General features: G+C 43.8%; 1 protein-coding gene across 1 annotated transcript in view; it reads left to right on the forward strand.

The window, feature by feature from the left end:
• Positions 1–27,149, forward strand: part of LOC124613609 (locomotion-related protein Hikaru genki-like) — a gene marked incomplete at its 5' end in the record, with an annotated part of 336,916 nt that overhangs the window by 219,349 nt on the left and 90,418 nt on the right. The window contains 2 exons of the mRNA XM_047142324.1: positions 8,140–8,283; positions 26,400–26,609. Coding sequence (XP_046998280.1) covers positions 8,140–8,283; positions 26,400–26,609 — 354 coding nt within the window. The remainder of the gene's footprint in view (positions 1–8,139; positions 8,284–26,399; positions 26,610–27,149) is intronic.

Genomic DNA, 27,149 nt, shown 5'->3' on the forward strand with positions numbered 1-27,149 from the left:
CGCGGCCTTGTCTCTAGGTGGTGGTGGGGCGACACAACTACACCGGCCAATTTATCCGCAACGTTATAAACCTCTGTGCAGAGCACCAAAAGCAGATTAAAATTCGAGAACACTTGAAATCAGCAGATCAACACAGTTCACAAATAAACAAAGATAAATGTGTCATGGAACTAGAGTCCTCTGAGACGCTTCTACATTCTGCGATTCCGTTAGTGAAGAAGCAGTAAAGACCAGCTTCAGACAGAAGTAGTGCGCGGTAACGAGGTCTTGACACTGAGAAGGCACAGAAAAATGAGCACCCTGACAACACCAGTACATACATGGACACCTCTGGCACCGTGACATAATGACGACGTGCGCCGAACAATCACAAGTCAACTATAGGATATAAATGATGATGACAACAATTGTCATGACAGTCAGTTATTCCTGATAATGAAGAAGTTGAGAATTTCGTCTATAGCTCGAATCTGTAACCAGATTTGATGCGACAAGTAAGCCGAAAATGTTAATGTAACCCGACAATAACGAGAAAAATTCACGAAACTAATGCATTAAGATAGTTTCCTTGAACACACTTGAAAATCTTAATTATACGCTTCACACGAGCTGTGCTGGGTTTTATACAGTAAACAATCTTTGCTTAAGCGGAAAAAGCGTTTTCCATGGATCTTCTGAAAACACTAACTTCGAATGAAGAGGTATTCACTACCATCAACGTCATTGTCAGCAACTTATAAATTACTCCTTACTAGCCCTTTGCTTGCCGTTTTCGAGCCTTATTGTCTTCAGCTAACCTCATCGACGTTGTTCCTGCTTTTTCTTAGCCCTAACTGACCTCACCTGAACCATTTAGCTGTTTTTCTGTCCCTCCTGTTAGCTGCAAACATTCATCTCTCTTTTTCTCGCTGCTCACTCCTCAATGTTTAAATGCATTTAGCAGTCCAAGTACAAGCCTCCACGTCTTAAATTAAATTTCCTAATACATAGTGGTCGTAGTATTGCCATTTCAGTCGTATCTGAAGCTTATTAAAACCCTGTCAAAACGAAAAACACACTAAAACATTTAAATTCTTCTGTATGCTTCTGTTGCTATCAGTCTAGTCGTTTCCTGTGGTTGCCTTTAATAGCTAAACTCGTCAGCAGGTTCTATGACCTCATTGTCAATTTATACTACTTACTTTTCGATTCGTTTGGTAAACTATATTTTTGTCACTTTGTGATATCGAGAGCTACATTCAAGCTTGTTTATGAAGTCCATCGGACAGACTGTAAATTTTAGCTCACGGAACGATGATGACAAGTAGGTGATCCAATAACACGTATCCTTTGGTTTTCTCAGTTAAAGGATCTCAAAATATATTCCAGGAATGTTATCTGATAGACGGTTGTGGGAATTAAAAACTCGCTTATGAACTTCATTACAGTTCCTACTGGGCATTTTCATACCCGGCAGGAATTACTTCCGTCAGTGAATACAGGTCAATCTCAAGCAGCTTGTGAGCGACCACTGCTGACGGACCCTTTGTACACGCAATGGATGTTTCAAGGAGGCCAACCCGCCAAACACCATTGCCCAAAAGCGCAAATAAAACTGTACCTATGTAAACGGACATCTACGCAGAAAGTGAACTGTTGCTGACTGCACATGGACAGCGTGATCCGAAGAGTTACGCTTTCGGCTCTATACAAGACGGCAGATGCAGCGACGGCAATGTCAGGTGTTTAGTCCAAAGTTTGCGACTGGTGGAAGTAGTTTTCTGATGTTTTGGAGGTGTGTTTCGTAACACATCTTGGATCTGCTCATTCAGGTTGCCTTGAACGTAGACAAAACTCAACGCGTCGCTGTTAGCGGGTCAAAATCGAGTGCCCCAGTTTGCTATGTATATAAATGATCTACTAGAAAGCATCGGAAGCTCTTTAAAACTGTTCGCAGATGATGCGGTTGTCTATAAGGAAGTAGCAACGCCAGAAAACAGCATCGATTTCAGAATCACCCACAGAGGATTTGTGAAGGCAGTAGACCCTGAAAGTAAATAAATGTAACATACAACACATACTGGAGTGGTGGCGGGGGGAAGGAAGTGGTAGTAAGTTCAAAAATGGTTAAAATGGCTCTGAGCACTATGGGACTTAACTTCTGGGGTCATCAGTCGCTTAGAACTTAGAACTACTTAAACCTAACTAACCTAAGGACATCACAAACATCCATGCCCGAGGCAGGATTCGAACCTGCGACCGCAGCGGTCATGCGGTTCCAGACTGTAGCGCCTAGAACCGCTCGGCCACTCCGGGCGGTAAGATGCTTGGCCGAAATTACACCACACATTTTGCTTAAGATAATTCACTACACAGGAATCCCTACTTCAACATCAAAACCGAAAAATCTGGTTATAAACTTCACAGAATGAATAACGTATGATCTGTACTACATTTTACAATTTCTGGTGATCTCAAAGTTACAAGAAATAACAGTTTAATAATCTGATGGTGATCCACATGAAACCAAGCTGTAACCACAAATTTTACACCCTAACTATATGTCAGGAAAAGAGAAGGTGTCATATATCAAATGAGTTTCAAAGATTTCGCATAACAAGTATGAAATGACAGATCCACCCGATATGCGAGTTAAACTCTGAGTTGAGCAATAAAACTGAAATATTGACGTAATCCCGTTACAATATTTCCATCTAGCCAAACTAATATTAAATAGCCATTAAATTGACGGGAAAAAATCGCAACACTAAGAAGAAAGGATCAGATAGTGGTACCGAAAGTACCCTCCGCCACACACCCTTAGATGTAGATGAGAAGCTGCGCTACATAAACGAAAGTTGGTAGGTGTGTTTCTGCAAATGAAAGATGATGTCGATTCAAAATTGAAGCCAGTTTCTTAAGAATGGCGCTACTAGCGCCACTACGAGGATGTTATTCGGGTTTGCTTTAAATACAGGCTGTAACGCTCGTGAGTGTTGTTACCATTGAGCAAGAAAACCGGGCTCCGCACGCGCACGTGGTTCTGCCAGGAGGGAAGATCATCAAATTCGGCTTATGGTCTGCCTCATCGTACTGCATCTGCAACAGCACTGGGAGCAGCGGTTGGCTCCACAGTGACACAACGAACTGTTCCAAATCGCTTACTTCAAGGGTGGCTCCGAGCCAAACGCTGTGTAGTATGCTTTCCTCTGATCCCGAAACACCTCCATTTGTGACTTAAGTGGTGTCAAGCGAGAGTTAGTGGAGAGTAGGGTAAAGGTTTGTTGTGTTTCTTGATGAAAGCTGGTTGTGCTTCGGTGCCAGATACAGCCATGTTTTGGTTAGAAGAAGGCCAGTTGATGGCCTGCAGCCAAACCGTTCCGCGTGTGAGACACACTGAACCTACACCTTGAGCTATAGTCAGGGATGCGATCGTATGACAGTAAGATCACTCTCGTCGTTATCCCACGCAACGTATGACTGCAAATTTGTTCGTCAAACTGGTGATTCGACCTGTTGTGCAGCCATTCATGAACAGCATTCCAGGGGCTGAAATGTAAACTTTCACCACAGGAATTGCCACATTTCATAAAAAGGTCCGGGCTATTATGTCCTGGTAGAATGGATTTCACCTTAAAACCCGACGTTTCGCCTCGATCTGCGGAGTAAATTTTCAAGGGTTATCATAGCTTTGTTGAATGTGCGAATCATAACCTGGTTCGCTCCTGACTACAGCAAAATTCCGCTTCCACGAGCTACCACGCAGTGACGCGACATGTTTCGAATACATGAGCACAATTGGCGATTGCCGACTGCCGTCCTCCGCTATTGCTATCATCCCTACTGAAATTCCTAGGGTGTTTTGTAATCTCTATGGCGTCTCTGTAGAGCCTTTCATGGTATCTGACAACATTGTTAGAACTGTTACGCGGTTGATAGAGAAGTCCTCTATCAACCAGAACGTTCAGAAATGTCTGCTCATTTCAGTTGCCCTAGCACTAAAATTTTATCGATATGCCGAAGTTGCACAACGAAACTATTCCTCTAAGACCTATAGTGAGTGCTATTAGTTCGCCCATCTATTCATTGCCAATTTCTTGACAACATTATCACGACCGTATGTGGACCGATCGGATTCGTATATCAAGAATTTGGCACATTTTATCAGTAAATTAAACGACATAGTGGTACAGCCGGAGGACATATTACTTAATTTTTGTGTGCTTTCGCTATTCGCTATGGTTCCAAAATGGTACAAATGGCTCTGAGCACTGAGGTCATCAGTCCCCTAGAACTTTAGAACTACTTAAACCTAACTAACCTAAGGACATCACACACATACATGCCCGAGGCAGGATTCGAACCTGCGACCGTAGCGGTCACGCGGTTCCAGACTGTAGCGCCTAGAACCGCACGGCGACACCGGCCGGCGCTATGGTTCCACTTCATGAAGTGTAGCAACAGCTGAATCAGATTTTTCCTCCCGACGTTTCAGAACTATTTAAATATTGCCTCTAAACCACATATTTCAAATGGAACCAAGAGCTCTATGAACAGACGGATGATGTAGCTATGAGGAGCCTCTTAAGCCCGGCAATAGTGAACATCTTTATGGAAAACTTCGAGGAGCAGGCAATGAAAACTGCGAACAAGAAATCGAATATCTTGTTCCGTTACGTGGGTGGTACGTATATTTTGTGGCGGCATGGCAGGGAGGAACTGGTTCGTTTTCATCAAACATCTGAACGGTATCCATCCGAAGATTAGTCTACCAAGGAAGAGGAGGCAGGCGGAATATTGAATTTTCTTGATGTGCTTAGTTTTCAAGAAAGAAGATGGTAGCTTGGGCCACACGGTTTACCGGAAACCCACGCACACAGACCGTTACTTACACCGGGATACAAACCACCACTAACAACAAAAGCGAGGCAACATAAAAAGAGCTGGTGGATAAAGCAAGGAAAATCTGCGAACCAGAGCAGCTTAACGTAGAATTGATACATCTCACCAATGCATTGCTCTAAAATGGTGATTCGTTTTATGAGGTGAAAAGAGTGCTAAGATCAACGCGTAGAAATTATAGCGATGCTCAAGCGCCGATGAAATCGAAAGTTTTCCTGCCATTCATTAAGGACGTGACTGAAGACATAGGAAAAATCTTGAAAAAGCGGAACATCGCGGTAATCTATACAACTACACGGAAGATACAAAATCACCTAAAATGGCCAAGGATGCTCGCCACCCATTGAAAAACGATGGGATTTATAGGATTCCGTGTAGTTGTGCGGAGGTGTACGTGGGTGCTACAAAAATATCTGTCAAAAAAAAAAAAAAAAAAAAAAAGACTCGAAGAGCACGAGGGCAATTGCAGACGATGGGAGACTGACGGATCAGCTGTTGCAGAACATGCCTTACAGACAGGAGACCACCAGATTAATTTTGATATGACTGAAGTGCTGGCAGCCACAAGCGAATACCATGAAAAAATATGTATAGAGGCCATGGAGATTGCAAAACACTCCAGGAACTTCATTAGGAAAGAGGAGGTCGTGAAATTAAATGACATTTGGATTCCGGTGCTGAAGATGTTTACCTGTCTTCAACAATGGGATGATAGCAATAGCGGACGATGACAGTCGAAACAGCCAATTGAGCTCGCGTATTCAAAACGTGTGACGTCACGCCACTCCGCGCAAGCTCGTGGAAGCGGAACTTTTCCGTAGTCAGTAGCGAGCCAGGGTGTGACTCGGAAATTCCACAAAGCTACGATACGCTTTGAAAATTTCCTTCGCAGATGGGAACGAAACGTCGGTTTTTAAGGTGAAATCCATTAGACCACGGCAAAATAGCCCTGACTATTTTATTAATTGTGATTGCTGGATGTGTTATCCGAGGGAACAACGCTCGCCTAAATACCGCTCTTGTAACTCAATGTGCTCTACAGAATGTCGACATGTCGCTTTCTCCTGCTAGATCACAATATCCGTCTCCAATGGAGCACATATGAGACAACATCGAACAACTCCAGCATCATCCACAAACATCATTATCCTTCCCTTTACTGACCAACCGCCGCGCAGCATTGGCCGAGCGGTCTACGGAGCTGCAGTCATGGACTGTGCGGCTGGTCCTGGCGGAGGTTCGAGTCCTCCCTCGGGCATGGGTGTGTGTGTTTGTCCTTAGGATAATTTTGGTTAAGTAGTGTGTAAGCTTATGGACTGATGACCTTAGCAGTCCCATAAGATTTCACTCACATTTGAACATTTGATTTTTACTGACCAACCAAGTACAACAGGAGTTGAACTGAATCCGACAAACTGACATTCGGCACCTGTACAACAAAATAGATGCATTCTTGCATACTTGTGTCCAACGTTGTGGTGGTTACGTCAGACATGAATGAACAAGCATTTCACATTTGCAATGACTTACTTCGCGCTTACATTAACCCGTGAACTTACAACTTAATCACTTAAATGTTGCCTGGACAAATGTTATCGTGAAATTTCATTACTCTACATAATTACTTTTTGGTGTTGCGATTTTTTCGTCGGTGTTCGATATAAATGATTAAACTTTGTAAACTGTATTATGAGAAAGTTCAGTGCAAGGAACAAATGAAAAAAAACACAACAGCAATTACATATTTTCAATTAGTGAGCAGCTCTTAGAATTGAAAACCTAAGTACACCAATACGAAATAAAATGTATGAAGAGACACAACCACTTCAGAATTTTCTGCCTATAGGAGCCAATTTAATGTATTGGAAGACACTCTTTCAGTCATATGGTTCAAAAAGCAGCGATGTCAATTTGGAAGTAAATAGCAAATTTCTGCTACTGGCTGTCTTCACAGTATACAGAATTTGAATATCGAAGTAATAACTGCAACAGACTGACGTACAATAAAATGACTAGTTAATACACAAGATTATTTAACTTAAGAACCCGGCCCCAAATAATAAAACATAGGTACATACCCCTCTGTCAGATCGCTGGCCCGTGCGATTTTTTTTTTTTAATATCAGTCATCTTTGTGGCCCTTAAAATGCACTAAACAGGGCAGGACATTTGGATAGAAGTACCGGTTTCTGGAGAACGCTCAAGAAGTGTGTTTACACCATAGCTTAGCTCTCAAGGGCAACTGGAAATATCATTGTGGCCACATGCTGCCATAGTGAAGAAGTGACAAGATCAACTCACTGCGGGCTCCGCAAGACTTCGCGCCACAGAATTCCAGAATACCACGCAACCCCCAGACTTGTTCTTCAGACAGTCCTTCGAATCAAACGTGCCTCTAGTTTTTACAAAGCGGCTCACGCTATTACTCAAGTGACAGCCACATTGAACACTCCACAGCTGAGTGCCCTAGCCGCTCTCACCGCACTCCGTAACAGTAGCGGCACCTAGCGGAGAGCCGCCGTACAACACAGGGGCTGCAATCCAAGTCTCTCCAACGGCAACACACAGGCACCACAATAGCCTACCACTGCCTGCACAAGAAGCCCTCTGATGAGACGTTTCAAGAGAAAAATCTAGCCATCAAAGAAGGTGAAAATTGCAGAAAAATCCATTGCAATAACGATTTGCTACAATCTAGCGGCGGGCAGCTCACATGCATAGGAAAAGAAATCTATTACGGTAAAATTGTAAATGTTGTGTGACTATGGCCTCCGTCGGGTAGACCGTTCGCCGGGTGCAAGTCTTTCGATTTGACTCCACTTCGGTGACTTGCGCGTCGATGGGGATGAAATCATGATGTTTAGGACAACGGAACATCCAGTCCCCGAGCGGAGAAAATCTCCGACCCAGCCGGAAATCGAACCCGGTCCTTACAATTGACATTCTGTCGCGCTGACCGCTCAGCCGAACCTCTCAGTAACCCTGGGTTCGGTGGGGGGCGGCGGAGGGGTGAAGTGTGGGACTTGGCAATACTGCGGTACCTGTTAACCAGTTTATGGTTTCAACTGGTTGTGGGATACCTGCAATATCTTGTGGACTACGTTCCTTGCCAAACTGAGGGCTTCAAAGGCCGCAGTATCAGCATGTTTTATGGGAAGCACAAATGTTTTTCCCTGTTTGCTTATACTTAGCTCCATATTTGTACTTCCGCATTAACTCAGCCGTTAAGTAATTATATGTGATGCGTTGCTGTTGCAGCCGTGCACTGCGGACCGCTGGAGACTGACGACACGCGGCTGACGAGCCGGAAGGAGGGCAGCCGCCTCGGCCAGCTGGCCGTCTTCCAGTGCCCCGCGGGCTTCCGCCTGCAGGGTCCCACCAACCTCACCTGTCAGGCCTCAGGTACGTCCCGTGTTAAGATCTTACAGACCGCAGGGGTACCAATACAGGGCGGCCATCTAGGCCAGCTGGCCGTCTTCCAGGCGCACGGGCTTCCGCCTGCAGGGGTCCACCAACCACACCCGTCAGGACTCAGGTGTGTCTTACGGACCAAAGGGATCCCTTTACGAGAGTGGGAATGCGAGGCCAGTGTCAGTCCTTTCGAGTATTCATCTGCGTCATACTGTAACACTAAAATCAATTATAAAATCTACCTCTCACCCAATGGTGCCTTTTTTGGTGCAGATTGTCTCTTGGTAACCCATTGTTAGGTTTTTTGTTTGGTCTCAGGAACATAGTAATGTATCCATGTTTCATCCACAGTGACGAAACGACGCTTGAAGTCTACATCTACATAAACATTTATATTCCGCAAGCCACCCAACGGTGTGTGGCGGAGGCCACTTTACGTGCCACTGCATTACCTCACTTTCCCGTTCCAGTCGCGTATGGTTCGCGGTAAAAACGACTGCCAGAAAGCCTCCGTGCGCGCTCGAATCTCTCTAATTTTACATTCGTGATCTCCTCGGGAGGTATAAGTAGGGGGAAGCAATATATTCGATACCTCATCCAGAAACGCACCCTCTCGAAACCTGGACAGCAAGCTACACCACGATGCAGAGCGCCTCTCTTGCAGTGTCTGCCACTTGAGTTTGCTAAACATCTCCGTAACGCTATCACGCTTACCAAATAAGCCTTTGACGGATCGCGCCGCTCTTCTTTGGATCTTCTCTATCTCCTCTATCAACCGGACCTGGTACGGATCCCACACTGATGGGCAATACTGAAGTATATGACGAACCAGTGTTTTGTAAGCCACCTCCTTTGTTGACGGACTACATTTTCTAAGGACTCTCCCAATGAATATCAACCTGGCATCCGCCTTACCAACAATTAATTTTATATGACCATTCCATTTCAAATCGTTCCGCACCCATACTCCCAGATATTTTACAGAAGTAACTGCTACCAGTGTTTGTTCCGCTATCATATAATCATACAATAAAGGATCCTTCTTTCTATGTATTCGCAATACATTACATTTGTCTATGTTAATGGTCAGTTGCCACTCCCTGCACCACTTGCCTATCCGCTGCAGAACTTCCTCCATTTCAGTGCAGTTTTCTAATGCTGCAACTTCTCTGTATACTACAGCATCATCCGCGAAAAGCCGTATGGAACTTCCGAAACTATCTAGTAGGTCATTTATATATATTGTGGAAAGCAATGGTCCCATAACACTCCCCTGTGGCCCGCCAGAGGTCACTTTAACGTCTGTAGACGTCTCTCCATCGAGAACAACATGCGGTGTTCTGTGGGAAACTATGCAATAATTCCGGTTATTGTTTAGGGTGTTCAATATCCCAGAGATAAAGCTTCCACACGCTTTAACCACCACACAGGATATCCAGAAATGCTTGTTGGACTGACTTCACGTTGTGGCTGACCGTGTGCTGTGAGTCAGAAACATCAAAAAGTGAGGCATCCGGAACCCATTTCTATCACGGCTGATTGGAGACTACCACAAAGCATAGGATTCAGCAGCATGTCTAGTGCCTTCCCACCACTTTTGGTTACACTGTGTATATGAGTGGCCAACATGAGCGTTGAAAATACATACCACAATATACATGGCCTATTACTCCGCAGTTCTAATAATTTACATTACCTATCTTTTTGTGATAGTACTACGAGTTCTGAAACACATCCGTGAGGTGGATATCCTCTGGATTCTTGCCATGATTGACGAAAATGACGATTTTAGTTTTCTGTCTGATGTGACGACTGACATAGGCGTTTTCATCGAATTTTCCGTACAATAGTATTGTGCATGATTGCTTGACAGACGCCCGGAAGGGGACAAGTACATCAGTCGTGGAGATACTATGCAGAATAAGGAAATCATCGACACCGACAGAATCGTTGGAGAAGTAAATAAATACTTCTTTCGTGGTGCAGAAAATTCACTATAACCGGTATCCATGAGAATTAATTTAACTGCATAAAATACAGTTACAACATAGGGATAAGTATCCTTAACGGGACATACTGAACCATGAGGTAGACATCACAAACCCATATGTTCCGGTTTATTATGCTTACGTCTGACGGTATCTTCGCTATGAGAATTGACTGATTGTAGCAAGAACCAAATGGCGAAAATATCTGCAGATACTTTTAGGTTCTTCACTGCAGCGCCAATGAAACTGGCATAGGCACGCGTATTCACATACAGACATATGAAGGGCTTATTTCATTAGTGGTACAAGTCCATTACCTCCACTTTTCTGTCTATAATGCTTCTGAAATTAATTAGCCAAACAAACAGAAAGAAGCCATATACTTGAATATTTCTGGTATCTTAACTGCACATTTTTCAGCGCTCGTGAACAAAAATGGACTTGTACCACTATAGAAATAAGCCCTTCATATGTAAACAGGTAGAATACTGCTGTCGGCGACGCCTATATAATACAAAAAGTGTCTGGCGCAGTTGTTACGTCGGTTGCTGCTGCTAGAATGGCAGGTTAACAAGATTTAAGTGAGTTTGAATATGAATTTATAGTCGGCCCACAAGCGATGGGACACAGCATCCCCGAGGTAGCGATGAAGTGGGGACTTCCCCGTACGACCATTTCACAAGTGCACCGTGAATATTAGAAATCAGGTAAAACATCAAATCTCCGACATCGCTGCGGACGGCAAAAGATCCTGGAAGAACGAGGTCACCGACGATTGAAGAGAGTCGATTAGTGTGATAGAAGTGCAACCCTTCCGCAAATTGCTTTAGATTTCAATGTTGGCCCATCAACAAGTGTCAGCGTGCGAACCATTCAACGGAACGTCATCGTTATTGGCTTTCGGAGCTGAAGGTCTACTCGTGAACCATGCACGACATAAAGCTTTACGCCTCGCCTGGGCTCGTCAACTTTGACATTGGACTGTTGATGACTCGAAACATGTTGCCTGGTCGGACGAGTCTCGTTTCATATTGTATCGAGCGGATGACGTGTACGGGTATGGAGACAACCTAATGAATCCATGGAACCTGTATGTCAGCACGGGACGGTTTAAGCTGGTGAAGGTTTTATAATGGTGCGGGGCGTATGCAATTGGTGTGATGTGGGACCCCAGATACGTCTAGATGCAATTCTGACAGGTAACATATCCGTAAGGATCCTGTCTGATCACCTGCATCAGTTCATGTCCATAGTGCATTCCAACGGACCTGGGCAATTCCAGCAGGTCAATGCGACACCCCACACATCCAGAAGTGCTACAGAGTGGCTTCAGGATCACTCGTCTGAGTTTACACATTTCCGCTGGCCGCCAAACTCCTCAGACATGAACATTACTGAGCATATTTGGAATGCCTTGCATCTTGCTGTTCAGAAGAGATCTCCATCCCCTCGTAGTCTTATGATTTATGGACAGCACTGCAAGATTCATGATGTCAGTTCCCTCCAGCACTACTTTAGACATTAGGCGAGTCCATACCACATCATGTTCCGGGGGCCCTACACGATATTAGGCAGCTGTACGAGTTTCTTTGGCTCTTCAGTAGTATGAAAGATGTATTCCAGTTAATATACTGACACTGTCTAAAGTGCACAGTAACAGAAGCAAAAACGTTCCAGTAAATAAGAGTCCAACTGCGAATGTGTAATAATGAAACGCCACTTACTCCAGTACAGTGTAATGTCATGGTTAGTCCGTATTTGAAATGTAACTGTACTGTCTTGTCTGGATTTACTAAATTATCCGGGTCGTTAAAAAGAATTTTTATGTGACAGTAGAGCAGAGTGCAGTGTTGCATCTAAGCGCGAGGACGATACGCCAAGTACCTCATTTAACAAGAACAGTAAATCATAACACGTAACATATTGAAGTAATTTCGTATTTCTCATTGGGGTTTGTGGGGTGGCGGACGGATAATAGTAATAAATGTAAGAATGTTCACGGTCTTTCACGACAACCTCAAAACTGCTTTTGTTGTCAGCCTGAAAGCAATGGAGAACATACTGACTATAATTTTCAGTCTGCAAGTCACATTCCTCTTGTACGCACTGAAAGAAAATGTTTCTTTCTCTCTACTTACTCAGTGATATCAGGAACTACGATTATAAATAGAGGTTTGAGTTCTAACTGATTAACATATTCAACAAAATTTTCTGATTAACATATTCAACAAAATTTCACACACACAACATGGTACTATTTCTGATGATAATAAAAATAATAATGATGACTGTATCTAAACAGCATTATGATCAATTCTGATGCCACCTCTATAGTGAGTTCCAATTAACTGGTCTTTCGCCCTGACTTCTAATCATCAAAGTTAATTGGTCGCCACAAAATTCGAAAATAATCTTACTATCTGCCAAGCGTTCTTGTTAACATTACGGGCGGCACACAAAAAGTTACATCCGTTAAATCTAACCGGTTCAAGGCCGTGGACCGTCTTTGCGACTTCCTGTTTGTACCGAGATCATGCGTTTAGTCGAAGCCTGGCTGTGACGTTATACGACGCAGCGCGTAAGCCGGCGTTTGACTGACGCGGACAGATTGATAGCTGGACGCGAAGTGTGCCTCACCGCCTCTCAGGGCGGATTTATACAGGGTGTCAGGAGAAGAGGTACATGCTTTGAGACGCAATAGTATTAGTGATTCTGAACAACAAACTTCAGAGCGACATATGCCTTATTGCGAATGGTTTCTGAGATAGAAAACGTTTAATATCACTTTTGTTCGTTCTTCTTTAATAACTCGAAAGCCGCACACTCCAACGGAAACGTATCTCAGTACACAATTAAACTAAATTAAATTTCCCAAAAAACAAAGGTACGAATAATTTTTTGTGTAAAACTAACAGTTTGCGGGCAGAGATCGCAAGAATATTGAAAATCTTGCATGACGCGCGTGCGCTGTAGCTTAGGTACTATTTTGAGGCCAGTTTGATGTAGTTTTCCAACATGATAGAGCACAAACGTCCTGTATCAAAATGTTCGCCTCTACTTCAGAGGAAGTGATACGTTGCAACAATGACAATGAATAATACAGAAAATAAACAGAAATGTACATTAAAAGTTTTCTATCTCGGAAACCATTCGGAATTGGGCATTGTTCAGAATCAGCAATGCCATCACCCGTCAAAACAATTACCTTTCATCCTGACTCACCATGTAAGAGGGGCGTTTGAGAAGTCCATGCAAAGTCCGAGAGGTGACACCATCGGCGCGTATCGAGGTCATGTTTAGTTTGGAAAGAACGCACACCAAGATTCAATTATATTGGTCTATTTCTTTCTTTTGGCATTCGTGTGAATCAAGGAAGTTGAGTGATTGTCAAAAAATGGACGAAAAAAATTTGTGTGGTGCTTAAACATTACTTCATGAAAGGCAAAACGACACAGGAGACTAAAAAGAAGCTTGATAAACATTACGATGACTCTGCACCTTCGATTAGAACAGTTTATAAGTGGTTTCGGATTGGCCATATGGGCAAAAGTGATGCTGGACTCCTTGCGGAGGTTACGACCCCAGAAATCATTGATAAAATCCACGATATGTTGATGGATGACAGAAGACTTAAGTTGCGTGAGATTGCTAGAACTGTGGGCATCTCGAATGAACGGGTACACAATATTTTGCATAAACATTTGGGCATGAGAAAGCTATCCGCTAGATGGGTTCCGCGATTGCTCACGCTTGACCAAAAACGGAATCGTGTGAAGTGTTGCAAGGATGGTTTGAGCTGTTCACGAAGAATCCGCAGCTTCTTTACTTGAGTATTGCTCATCAGTGTGGGATCCGTACAAGGTCGGGTTGGTAGAGGAGATAGAGAAGATCCAAAGAAGAGCGGCGCGTTTCTTCACAGGGTTATTTGGTAAGCGTGATAGCTTTACGGAGATGTTTAGCAAACTCAAGTGGCAGACTTTGCAAGAGAGGCGCTCTGCATCACGGTGTAGCTTGCTGTCCAGGTTTCGAGAGGGTGTGTTTCTGGATGAGGTATCGAATATATTGCTTCCCCTACTTACACCTCCCGAGGAGATCACGAATGTAAAATTGGAGAGATTCGGGGGCGCACGGAGGTTTTCCGGCAGTCGTTTTTCCCGCGAACTATACGCGACTGGAACAGGAAAGTGAGGTAATGCAGTGGCACGTAAAGTGGCCTCCGCCACACACCGTTGGGTGGATTGCGGAGTATAAATGTTTTTGTAGATGTAGACTTCAAGCGTCGTTTCGTCACTGTGGATGAAACATGGATACATTACTATTTCCCTGATCCCAAACAAAAAACCAAACAATGGGTTACCAAGGGACAATCTGCACCAAATAAGGCAAGGACCAGTCCTACGGCCGGAAAGGTTATGGCGACTGTATTTTAGGATTCGCAAGGAATAATCCTCATCGTCTATCTGGAAAAGGGTAACAATATTACAGGTGAATATTATTCATCGTAATTGGACCGTCCTTTACCATGACGACAATGCACCAACGCACACCTCAGCAGTTTTGGTCGCAAAATTAATGGAAATAGGTATCCAACTCGATTCGCATCCCCCCCCCCCCCCCCCGTATTCTCCAGACTTGGCTCCCTCGGACTACTATTTGTTCCCCAATTTGAAAAAATGGCTGGCGCGGCAAAGATTTTATTCGAACGAGGAGGTGATTGCCGCAACTATTAGCTATTTTGCAGACTTGGACAGTTCCTATTATTCGGAAGGAATCACCAAATTAGAATAGCGTTGGACGAAGTGTATAAGTCTAAAAGGATGTGTGTTGTGATCTTCAGTCCTCAGACTGGTTTGATGCAGCTCTCCGTGCAACTATGTCCTCTGCAAACTTCTTCATCTCCCAGTACCTACTGCAACCTACTTCCTTCTGAGTCCGCTTAGTGTATTCATCACTTGGTCTCCCTCTACGATTTTTACCCTCCACGCTGCCATCCAATACTAAATTGGTGATCCCTCGATGTCTCAGAACATGTTCTACCAACCGACCCCTTCTTCTAGTCAAGTTGTGCCACAAGCTGCTCTTCTCCCCAATTCTATTCAATACCTCCTCATTAGTTATGTGGTCTACCCATCTAATCTTCAGCATTCTTCTGTAGCACCACATTTCGAAAGCTTCTATACTCTTCTTGTCTAAACTATTTATCGTCCACGTTTCACTTCCATACATGGCTACACTCCATACAAATGCTTTCAGAAACGACTTCCTGACATTTAAATCTATACTCGATTCCAACAAATTTCTCTTCTTCTGAAATGATTTCCTTGCCATTGCCAGTCTACATTTAATATCCTCTCAACTTCGACCATCATCAGTTATTTTGCTCCCCAAATAGCAAAACTCCTATACTACTTTAAGTGTCTCATATCCTAATCTAATTCCATCAGCATCACCCGACTTAATTCGATTACATTCCATTATCCTCGTCTTGCTTTTGTTGATGTTCATCTTATACCCTCCGTTCAAGACACTATCCATTCCGTTCAACTGCTCTTCCAAGTCCTTTGCTGTCTGTGACAGAATTACAATGTCATCAGCGAACCTCAAAGTTTGTATTTTTTCTCCATGGATTTTAATACCTACTCCGAACTTTTCTTTTGTTTCCTTTATTGCTAGCTCAATATACAAATTGAATAACATCGAGGATAAGCTACAAACCTGTCTCACTCCCTTCCCAACCATTGCTTCCCTTTCATACCCATCGACTCTTATAACCGCCATCTGCATTCTGTACAAATTGTAAATAGCCTTTCGCTCCCTGTATTTTACCCCTGCCACCTTCAGAATTTGAAAGAGAGTATTCCACTCAACATTGTCAAAAGTTTTCTATAAGTCTACAAATGCTAGAAACGTAGGTTTGCCTTTCCTTAATGTATTTACTAAGATAAGTCGTAAGGTCAGTATTGCCTCACGTGTTCCAATATTTCTACGAAATCCAAACTGATCTACCTCGAGGTCGGCTTCTATCAGTTTTTCTACTCGTCTGTGAAGAATTCGCGTTAGTATTTTGCAGCTGTGACTTATTAAACTGATAGTTCGGTAATTTTCACATCTGTAAACACCTGCTTCCTTTGGGATTGGAATTATTATATTCTTCTTGAAGTCTGAGGGTATTTCACCTGTCTCATACATCTTGCTTACCAGATGGTAGAGTTTTGTCAGGACTGGCTCTCCCATGGCTGTCAATAATTCTGATGGAATGTTGTCTACGCCGGGGGCCTTGTTTCGACTCAGGTCTTTCAGTGGTCCGTCACACTCTTCTAGCGGTATCGTATCACCCAGTTCATCTTCATCTACATCCTCTTACATTTCCATAATATTATTCTCAAGAACATCGCCCTAGTACAGACCATCTATATACTCCCTCCACCTTTCTGCTTTCCCTTCTTTGCTTAGAACTGGGTTTGCATCAAAGCTCTTGATATTCATACAAGTCGTTCTGTTTTCTCCAAAGGTATCTTTAATTTTCCTGTAGGCAGTATCTATCTCACCTCTAGTGAGATAAGCCTCTACATCCTTACATTTGTCCTCTAGATATCCCTGCTTAGCCATTTTGCACTTCCTGTCGATCCCCTTTTTGAGACGTTGATATTCCTTATTGCCAGCTTTATTTGCTGCATTTTTATATTTTCTCCTTTCATCAATTAAATTCAGTATTTCTTCTGTTATTCAAGGGTTTCTACTAGCCCTCGTCTTTTTACTCATTTGATTCTCTGCAGCCTTCACTTATTCATCCCTCAAAGCTACCTATTCTTCTTCTACTGTATTTCATTCCCCCATTCCTGTCAATTGTTCGCTTATGCTCTCCCTGAAACTCTGTACAACCTCTGGTCCTCTCAGTTTATCCCGGTCCCATCACTTTAAATTCCCAACTTTTTGAAGTTTCTTCAGTTTTAATCTACAGTTCATAAGCAATAGATTGTGGTCAGAGTCCACATCGGCCCCTGGAAATGTCTTACAATTTAAAACCTGGTCCCTAAATCTCTGTCTTACCTTTATACAGGGTGTTCAAAAAGGTACGGCGAAACTTTCAGGAAACGTTCCTCACACAAAAAAATGGTTCAAATGGCACTGAGCACTATGGGACTCAACTGCTGAGGTCATTAGTCCCCTAGAACTTAGAACTAGTTAAACCTAACTAACCTAAGGACACCACAAACATCCATGCCCGAGGCAGGATTCGAACCTGCGACCGTAGTGGTCTTGCGGTTGCAGACTTCAGTGCCTTTAACCGCACGGCCACTTCGGCCGGCCGTTCCTCACACGCAAATAAAGAAAAGATGTTATGTGGGCATGTGTCCGGAAACGCTTAATTTCACTGTTAGAGCTCATTTTAGTTTCTTCCACCTACGCTCAATGGAGCACGTTATCATGATTCCCCCCCCCCCCCCCCCTACCCCCGACATGAACTACGGACCTTGGCGTTGGTGCCTCAACTATACAGATAGCCGTACCGTAGGTACAACCACAACGGAGGGGTATCTGTTGAGAGGCCAGACAAACGTGCAGTTCCTGAAGAGGGGCAGCAGCCTTTTCAGTAGTTGCAGGGGCAACAGTCTGGATGATTGACTGATCTGGCCTTGTAACACTAACCAAAATAGCCTTGCTGTTCAGGTACTGCGAACGGCTGAAAGCCGTAATTTTTCGCGAGGGGATGCAGCTTTACTGTATGATTAAATGATGATGGCGTCCTCTTGGGTAAAATATTCCGGAGGTAAAATAGTCCCCCATTCGGATCTCCGGGCGGGGACTACTCAGGAGGACGTCGTTATCAGGAGAAAGAAAACTGGCATTCTACGGATCGGAGCGTGGAATGTCAGTTCCCTTAATCGGGCAGGTAGCTTAGAAAATTTAAAAAGGAAATGGATAGGTTAAAATCAGATATAGTTGGAATTAGTGGAGTTCGGTGCCAGGAGGAACAAGACTTTTGGTCAGGTGAATACCGCGTTATAAATACAAAATCAAATAGGGGTAATGCAGGAGTAGGTTTAATAATGAATAAAAAAATAGGAGTACGGGTAAGCTACTACAAACAGCATAGTGAACGCATTATTGTGGCCAAGATAGACACGAAGTCCACGCCTCCTACAGTAGTACAAGTTTATATGACAACTAGCTCTGCAGATGACGAAGAAATTGAAAAAATGTATGAGGAGATAAAAGAAATTATTCAAATAGTGAAGGGAGAAAAAAATTTTATAGTCATGGGTGACTGGAATTCGGTAGTAGGAAAAGGGAGAGAAGGTAACGTAGTAGGTGAATATGGATTGGGGCTAATAAATGAAAGAGGAAGCCGCCTGCACAGAACACAACTTAATCATAGCTAACATTTGGTTTAAGAATCATGAAAGAAGGTTGTATACATGGAAGAACCCTGGAGATACTAAAAGGTATCAGATAGATAATATATTGGTAAGACAGAGATTTAGGAACCAGATTTCAAATTGTAAGACATTTCCAGGGGCCGATGTGGACTCTGACCACAATCTATTGGTTATGAACTGCAGATTAAAACTGAAGAAACTGCAAAAAGGTGGGAATTTGAGGAGATGGGACCAGGATAAACTGAAAGAACCAGAGGTTGTACAGAGTTTCAGGGAGAGCATAAGGGAACAACTGACAAAAATGGGGGAAAGAAATACAGTAGAAGAAAAATGGGTAACTTTGAGGAATGAGATAGTGAAGACAGCAGAGGATCAAATAGGTAAAAAGACGAGGGCTAGTAGAAACCCTTGGGTAACAGAAGAAATATTGAATTTAATTGATGAAAGGAGAAAATATAAAAATGCAGTAAATGAAGCAGGCAAAAAAAATACGAACGTCTCAAAAATGAGATCGACAGGAAGTGCAAAAGGCTAAGCAGGGATGGCTAGAGGACAAATGTAAGGATTTCGGGGTTATCTCACTAGGGGTAAGATAGATACTGCGTATAGGAAAATTAAAGAGACCTTTGGAGAAAGGAGAACCACTTGCACGAATATCAAGTGCTTTGATGGAAACCCAGTTCTAAGCAAAGAAGGGAAAGCAGAAAGGGGGAAGGAATATACAGAGGGTCTATACAAGGGCGATGTACTTGACGGCAATATTATGGAAATGGGAGAGGAGGTAGATGAAGGTGTAATGGGAGCTACGATACTGCATGAAGAGTTTGACAGAGCACTGAAACACCTAAGTCGAAACAAGGCCCCCGGAGTAGACAACATTCCATTGGAACTACTGACAGCCTTGGGAGAGCCAGTCCTGACAAAACTCTACCATCTGGTGAGCAAGATGTATGAGACATCCGAAATACCCTCAGACTTCAAGAAGAATATAATAATTCCAATCCCAAAGAAAGCAGGTGTTGGCAGATTTGAAATATACCGAACTATCAGTTTAATAAGCCACAGCTGCAAAATACTAACGCGAATTCTTCACAGACGAATGGAAAAACTGGTAGAAGACGACCTCGGGGAAGATCAGTTTGGATTCCATAGAAATGTTGGAGCACGTGAGGCAATACTGACCCTGCGACTTATCTTACAAGAAAGATTAAGGAAAGGCAAACCTACGTTTCTAGCATTTGTAGACTTAGAGAAAGCTTTTGACAATGTTGATTGGAATACTCTGTTTCATATTCTGAAGGTGTCAGGGGTAAAATACAGGGAGCGAAAGGCTGTTTACAATTTGTACACAAAGCAGATGGCAGTTATAAGAGTCGAGGGATGTGAGAGGGAAGCAGTGGTTGGGAAGGGAGTGAGACAGGGTTGTAGCCTCTCCCCGATGTTATTCAATCTGTATATTGAGCTAGCAATAAAGGAAAAAAAAAGAAAAGTTCGGAGTAGGAATTAAAATCCATGGAGAAGAAATAAAAACTTTGAGGTTCGCCGATGACATTGTAATTCTATCAGAGACAGCAAAGGACTTCGAAGAGCAGTTGAACGGAATGGACAGTGTCTTGAAAGGAGGGTATAAGATGAACATAAACAAAAGCAAAACTAAGATAATGGAATGAGTCGAATTAAGTCGGGTGATGCTGATGGAAATAGATTAGGAAATGAGACACTTAAAGTAGTAAAGGAATTTTGCTATTTGGGGAGCAAAATAACTGATGATTGTCGAAGTAGAGAGGACATAAAAATTAGACTGGCAATGGCAAGGAAAGCGTTTCTGAGGAAGAGAAGTTTGTTAACATCGAGTATAGATTTAAATGTCAGGAAGTCGTTTCTGAAAGTATTCGTATGGATTGTAGCCATGTATGGAAGTGAAACATTGACGATAAATAGTTTGGACAAGAAGAGAATAGAAGCTTTCGAAATGTGGTGCTACAGAAGAATGCTGAAGATTAGATGGGTAGACCACATAACTAATGAGGAGGTATTGAATAGAATTGGGGAGAAGAGCAGCTTGTGGCACAACTTGACTAGAAGAAGGGGTCGGTTGGTAGGACATATTCTGAGACATCGAGGGATCACCAATTTAGTACTGGAGGGCAGCGTGGAGGGTAAAAATCGTAGAGGGAGACCAAGAGATGAATACACTAAGCAGATTCAGAAGGATGTATGCTGCAGTAGGTACTCGGTGATGAAGAAGCTTGCACAGGATAGAGTAGCATGGAGAGCTGCATCAATCCAGTTTCGGGACTGAAGGCCACAACAACAACAACATCATGATTTCATACGGGATACTTTACCTGTGCTGCTGGAATATGTGGCTTTACAAGTACGACACAACATGTGGTTCATGCACGATGGAGCTCCGGCACATTTCAGACGAAGTGTTCGTACGCTCCTCAACAACTGATTCGGTTACCGATGGATTGGTAGTGGCGGACCAATTCCACGGCCTCCACGCTCTCCTGACCTCAACCCTCTTGACTTTCATTTATGGGGGCATTTGAAAGCTCTTGTCTACGCAACCCCGGTACCAAAAGTAGAGACTCTTCGTGCTCGTGTTGTGGACGGCTGTGATACAATACGCCATTCTCCAGGGCTGCATCAGCGCATCAGGGATTCCATGCGACGGAGGGTGGATGCATGCATCCTCGCTAACAGAGGACATTTTGAAGATTTCCTGTAACAACGTTTTGAAGTCACGCTGGTACGTTTTGTTGCTGTGTGTTTCCATTCCATGATTGATGTCATTTGAAGAGAAGTAATAAAATGAGTTCTAACATGGAAAGTAAGCGTATCCGGACACATGTCCACATAACATATTTTCTTTCTTTGTGTGTGAGGAATGTTTCCTGAAAGTTTGGCCGTACCTTTTTGTAACACCCTGTTTAATCTATCTGATGCCTTTTAGTATTTTCAGGGTTCTTTCATGTATACAACCTTCTATTATGATTCTTAAACCAAGTGTTAGCTAAGATTAAGTTATGCTCTGCGCAAAATTTTACCAGGCGGCTTCCTCTTCATTTCGTAGCCCCAATTCATATTCACCTACTATGTTTCCTTCTCTCCCTTTTCCTACCCTTGAATTCCAGTCACGCATCAATATTAAATTTTCGTCTCCCTTCACTACCTGAATAATTTTTTTACCTCATAATACCTTTCATCAATTTCTTCGTCATCTGCAGAGCTAGTTGGCATATAAACTTGTACTACTGTGGTAGGCGTGGGCTCCGTGTCTATCTTGGCCACAATAATGCGTTCACTATACTGTTTGTAGTAGCCTACCCGCACTCCTATTTTTTATTCATTATTAAACCTACTCCTTCATTACCCCTATTTGATTTTGTATTTACAACCCTGTATTCACCTGACCAAAAGTCTTGTTCCTCCTGCCACCGAACTTCACTAATTCCCCCTATATCTAACTTTAACCTATCCATTTCCCTTTTTAAGTATTCTAACCTACCCGCCCGATTAAGGGATCTCCTATCCGTAGAACGCCAGAGCTCTTTCTCCAGATAACAACAGCTGGCCGGTGTGGCCGAGCGGTTCTAGGCGCTTCAGTCTGGAACCGCGCGACCGCTACGGTCGCAGGTTCGAATCCTGCCTCGGGCACGGATGTGTGTGATGTCCTTAGGTTAGTTAGGTTTAAGTAGGTCTAAGCTCTAGGGGACTGATGACCTTAGATGTTAAGTCCCATAGTGCTCAGAGCCATTTGAACCTGATAACAACGTCCTCTTGAGTAGTCCCCACCCGGAGTTCCGAATGGGGGACTATTTTAACTCCTGAATATTTTACCCAAGAGGACGCCATCATCATTTAATCATACGGTAAAGCTGCATCCCCTCGGGAAAAATTACGGTGTAGTTTCCCCTTGCTTTCAGCCGTTAGCAGTACCAGAACAGCAAGACCATTTTGGTTAGTGTTACAAGGCTAGATCAGTCAATAATCCAGACTGTTGCCCCAGCAACTACTGAAAAGCTGCGCCCCTTTCAGGAACCACACGTTTGTCTGGCCTCTCAACAGATACCCCTCCGTTGTGGTTGCACCTACGGTACGGCTATCTGTATCGTTGACGCACGCAAGCCTCCCCACCAACGGCAAGGTCCATGGTTCATGGGGCGATACTATGTCGAAAAATAAAAAAGGTTTACCCCAAACACGTAAGTATTTTTTATTTTTGCACGGACTTTTCAAACGCTCCTTGAATATGGGCGGAGCGGAACATCTGCCGTCATCTGCTCTAAGCCAACGTAGCTTCATCTAAACGTCCGATTTCTCGGACACACTTTATTTTATAACACTGTTGTGCATCAATCTACTACGTTCGTAATTTTTATACAAATAGGGTTAAGTTGGCTTTAATTACAGAAAGAGTTTCAGCTCTACTGCATTTTATCTTTTCTCTCTAGAATTTTTAGAACAGAACCGACGTGACCTCTGAACTACATCTTTAAGAAACCTTGTGTTGATTCTTATTTTCATTAAGATGTTGAAGCTTGTTATAGCTTCACCATTTAATGGATGTAATCGAATGGTGTAATCAGAAGTTTCTTTCATTAATAGAAATGTTACTTAATCTACTACAAATAAGGACGTTTTTATTCGAAATTTTGCTTTTAATTAATTACTTGAAAATTATTACAGGTACATTAATGGAATCACATAGTTAAGGTTCTCATACCAACATGACGCTTCATACCAATTTTCATCTTTCTGCGTCTGGTATTTAAGGCCTTCAGTTTTTCACAAACACACCGATTTTTACCAAATTATTGCTTCAATCAAGTTGCGACCTGTAACAATTGATTTTCTCATACAGTTGCACATTCTGAACAATTTTTGGCATTATAGCTTTATTATTTAGCGCCACTTATTTTTTTTCTTAAAACAATGTACTTAGGGAAACATATTCCACTGATCACTTTGAGTTTTAACAACTTCAACATTAACGTACTGAAGAATATGTTGACAAAGTTTGGAAAAGCTGCTACTTTAGTTTTCAACTTCATTCTTAGAATATGGCGCAATACCTCGTATGCTCCGCCCAGGCGAGTTATGACGAAGTGGCGCTAGTAGCAAATGGTTCAAATGGCTGTGAGCACTATGGGACTTAACATCTGTGGTCATCAGTCCCCTAGAACTTAGATCTACTTAAACCTAACTAACCTAAGGACATCACACACATCCATGCCCGAGGCAGGATTCGAACCTGCGACCGTAGCGGTCACGCGGTTCCAGACTGAATCGCCTAGAACCGCACGGCCACACAGGCCGGCGCTAGTAGCAGAGAACTGGGATAAGTCCCCGCGCACTCATTTGCCTCTGTATCTCTCAAATCATGCAGGGCTTGTTTCGTCAACGTTAGACCATCGGTACAATTTGAGTTGTTTTCGGTAGGGGTTAGTCAAAAAATTTACATTCCAATTACCTTTATACTAACATGAAAAAATCTCATCGCGATCAGTCACAGTTACACCTCCATTAACAGTTACGAGTGGACAGCAAATTGTAGCGTATAACATGGTCTACATGTTGCATTGTCTAGCAAATGGCTCGATGGCGGACCCATATTTTTACTCTTGCTGTTGTATATTATCACCTGTGTCAGTTTTCGCCTTTCATTATGATACACCATGTTATTATGCTATAATGGCAATTAGAGTGCTAGTTATCACTTGAAGAAAGCGTACTGCAGGCTTTACCTATCTCGCGGAATTATTTGTTATGTTATGGATACTTGTTCAAATGTGTGTGAATTCCTGAGGGACCGAACTGCTAAGGTCATCTGTCTCTAGTCTTACACACTACTTAAACTAACTTAGACTAACTTATGCTACAAACAACACATACACCCATGCTCGAGGGAGGACTCGGACCTCCGACATGAGGAGCCGCATGAACCGTAGCGAGACGCCCCAGACCGCGCGACTACCCCGGGTGACGAGGACACTTGTAACACACTATTTAAGAAAATACGTGAAGCACCCAAAGGTGGGGGGGGGGGGGGGGGGGGAGAGAGAAAACTAAGTGAAACTTCACGGGTTGAGAGGGTATGTGATGTTGTTTCGGTGACTACAAAAATGGTTCAATTGGCTCTGAGCACTATGGGACTTAACATATATGGTCATCAGTCACCTAGAACTTTGAACCACTTAAACCTAACTAACCTAAGGACATCACACAACACCTAGTCATCACGAGGCAGAGAAAATCCCTGACGCCGCCGGGAATCGAACCCGGGCGCGGGAAGTGAGATCGCTACCGCACGACCACGAGCTGCGGACTCGGTGACTACAACATCGAGTCAAATTTATAAGTATCTTGACATTTTGAGCTTACTTATCAGTATGACGTTGCATTGCATGTGGTCTGGATGCTCTGTTTCGGATGAGAAGGATGTCGTAAACCAGCTGTATCCTCTCCTACGTCAAACGCCCACAACTGTTGTAATTGTACCTTTGAAAAATGTTCAAATGTGTGTGAAATATTATGGGACTTAACTGGTAAGGTCATCAGTCCCTGAGCTTACACACTACTTAACCTAAATTATCGTAAGGAGAGACACACACACACCCATGCCCGAGGGAGGACTCGAACCTCCGCCGGGACCAGCCGCACAGTCCATGACTGCAGCGCCTCAGACCGCTCGGCTATTTGTACCTTTATATCGTAACTACTGGCACTGTGGCGGAGTTGACGCCCGACGCCTGGAGCAACATGGATGTGCCTCATTCGTTGTAGAGCATAACCACGATTCATCGCTAGACACTGTTCAACGCCATTCATCAGCAGGCCATGGTTCCCGGTCGCTTCACCATTCCAAAAACAGCCAGTTTTGTTCTGGTCAGCGGCAACTTACGCATGGGACAGCATTTTCTTTGTCCAACTGGCGCTCGTCTCCGATCAATGTTGCAGACAACACACTACTAGTTCTCGGATGCCAGGCGCAGATGTGCAGGTTTTACAACATGCTTGGCGCGCTGTACAGGGATACTCCACTTATGTGGTGAGATGTGGTCCACCTGAACCCTGAAGGCGAGAATGTTTCTGTATAGTCCAACATCGGGCCACCGTCATGTGACGAATGTCCCACAAATTTAGATGTAGAATGATTCGTTCAGCCGGCCAAATGGTTCAAATGGCTCTGAGCACTATGGGACTTAACTTCTGTGGTCATCAGTCCCCTAGAACTTAGAACTACTTAAACCTAACTCACCTAAGGACATCACACACATCCGTGCCCGAGGCAGGATTCGAGCCTGCGACCGTAGCAGTCGCGCGGTTCCGGACTGAGCGCCTTAACCGCGAGACCACCGCGGCCGGCTCAGCCGGCCAAGTAGAGACCCAAAATGCGGACCATTTCAAGCTCATCCAGGTACTGCCAACGCTCGCATGATAACCCTCACTTGAGTACGCGTCGCCTCCGTATCCTTCACAGTTATCACTGCAACTCCAATCATTTACACACTCGCCGATGATGTGTAGGTTTCAGGAGTTACATAGACAGCCGAGCATGTAATCAGGGTGGATCACTTTTTGTTAGACTGCGAGTAACAGCTATATGATACAGTCAATGGACGTAGAGAGAGAATGGCACCCCTCTATCGCTGGTAAGGACATGATGCATCGGGCGACGACTGAGTCGCAGCTGCGACTGAGACATGGCGCTGTTGGTTGGGTGGTGCAGGTCGGTGGTCGGGCCCGGTGCCGCGGTGCGCTCCCATCCTGTGCCCCAGCCTGGAGACGGACGACCCACACCTGTCGCTGGTCGAGCACAACACCAGCTACGGAGGCCGCGCCGTCTTCCGCTGCTCCTGGGGCCACCAGCTCAAGGGGCAGCCCGGCATCGAGTGCGAGGCCGACGGCCACTGGTCGGGGCCCATACCGTCCTGCGAACGTGAGTACCACACACACACGACATCCTCCACTACGGACAGCACAGGCGCCATCGTGCCTGCTAGTTTCTGTTGGTATCTTCTTTTCATGAATCGATGTTCACTTTGCAACCGTCGGCATGCGGTTTTGCAACTTCCTAGAAACAGCCATGAAGATGAGATTCTTGAAATTTTCTCGGCGTGAAGAGTACTGCATAAAGTCTCCAGATTTGCAGTAATATTACATCGACCTCCTGCCACGATATTTCGGCTGACATCCATTCAGCCATCTTCAGGTGAGCGTTTTGCACTGGTGAACGCTGGTTCACATCGCTAACTTTATATCAAAAATTGGTGCAGAGCCTTATGTGAAAAGGCACCCGCTACATGAGCAACCTCCGTCGATTTTCGCGCCCTCGTGGAATATTGCTTCATTTATGTTGCTTAGGCTCAACCGTAACTGTGATATTACACTTGCGCTCTCTCTCGGAATGCGCACTCGCATGGGTGAAATTCAGATGACGAAATTAACTGTCGCTAGGTGTGTCATTAGTCATAAAATG

This window comes from Schistocerca americana, chromosome 4 (genome assembly GCF_021461395.2).
Source record: "Schistocerca americana isolate TAMUIC-IGC-003095 chromosome 4, iqSchAmer2.1, whole genome shotgun sequence".
In the NCBI taxonomy this organism is placed as follows: Eukaryota; Metazoa; Arthropoda; class Insecta; order Orthoptera; family Acrididae; genus Schistocerca; species Schistocerca americana.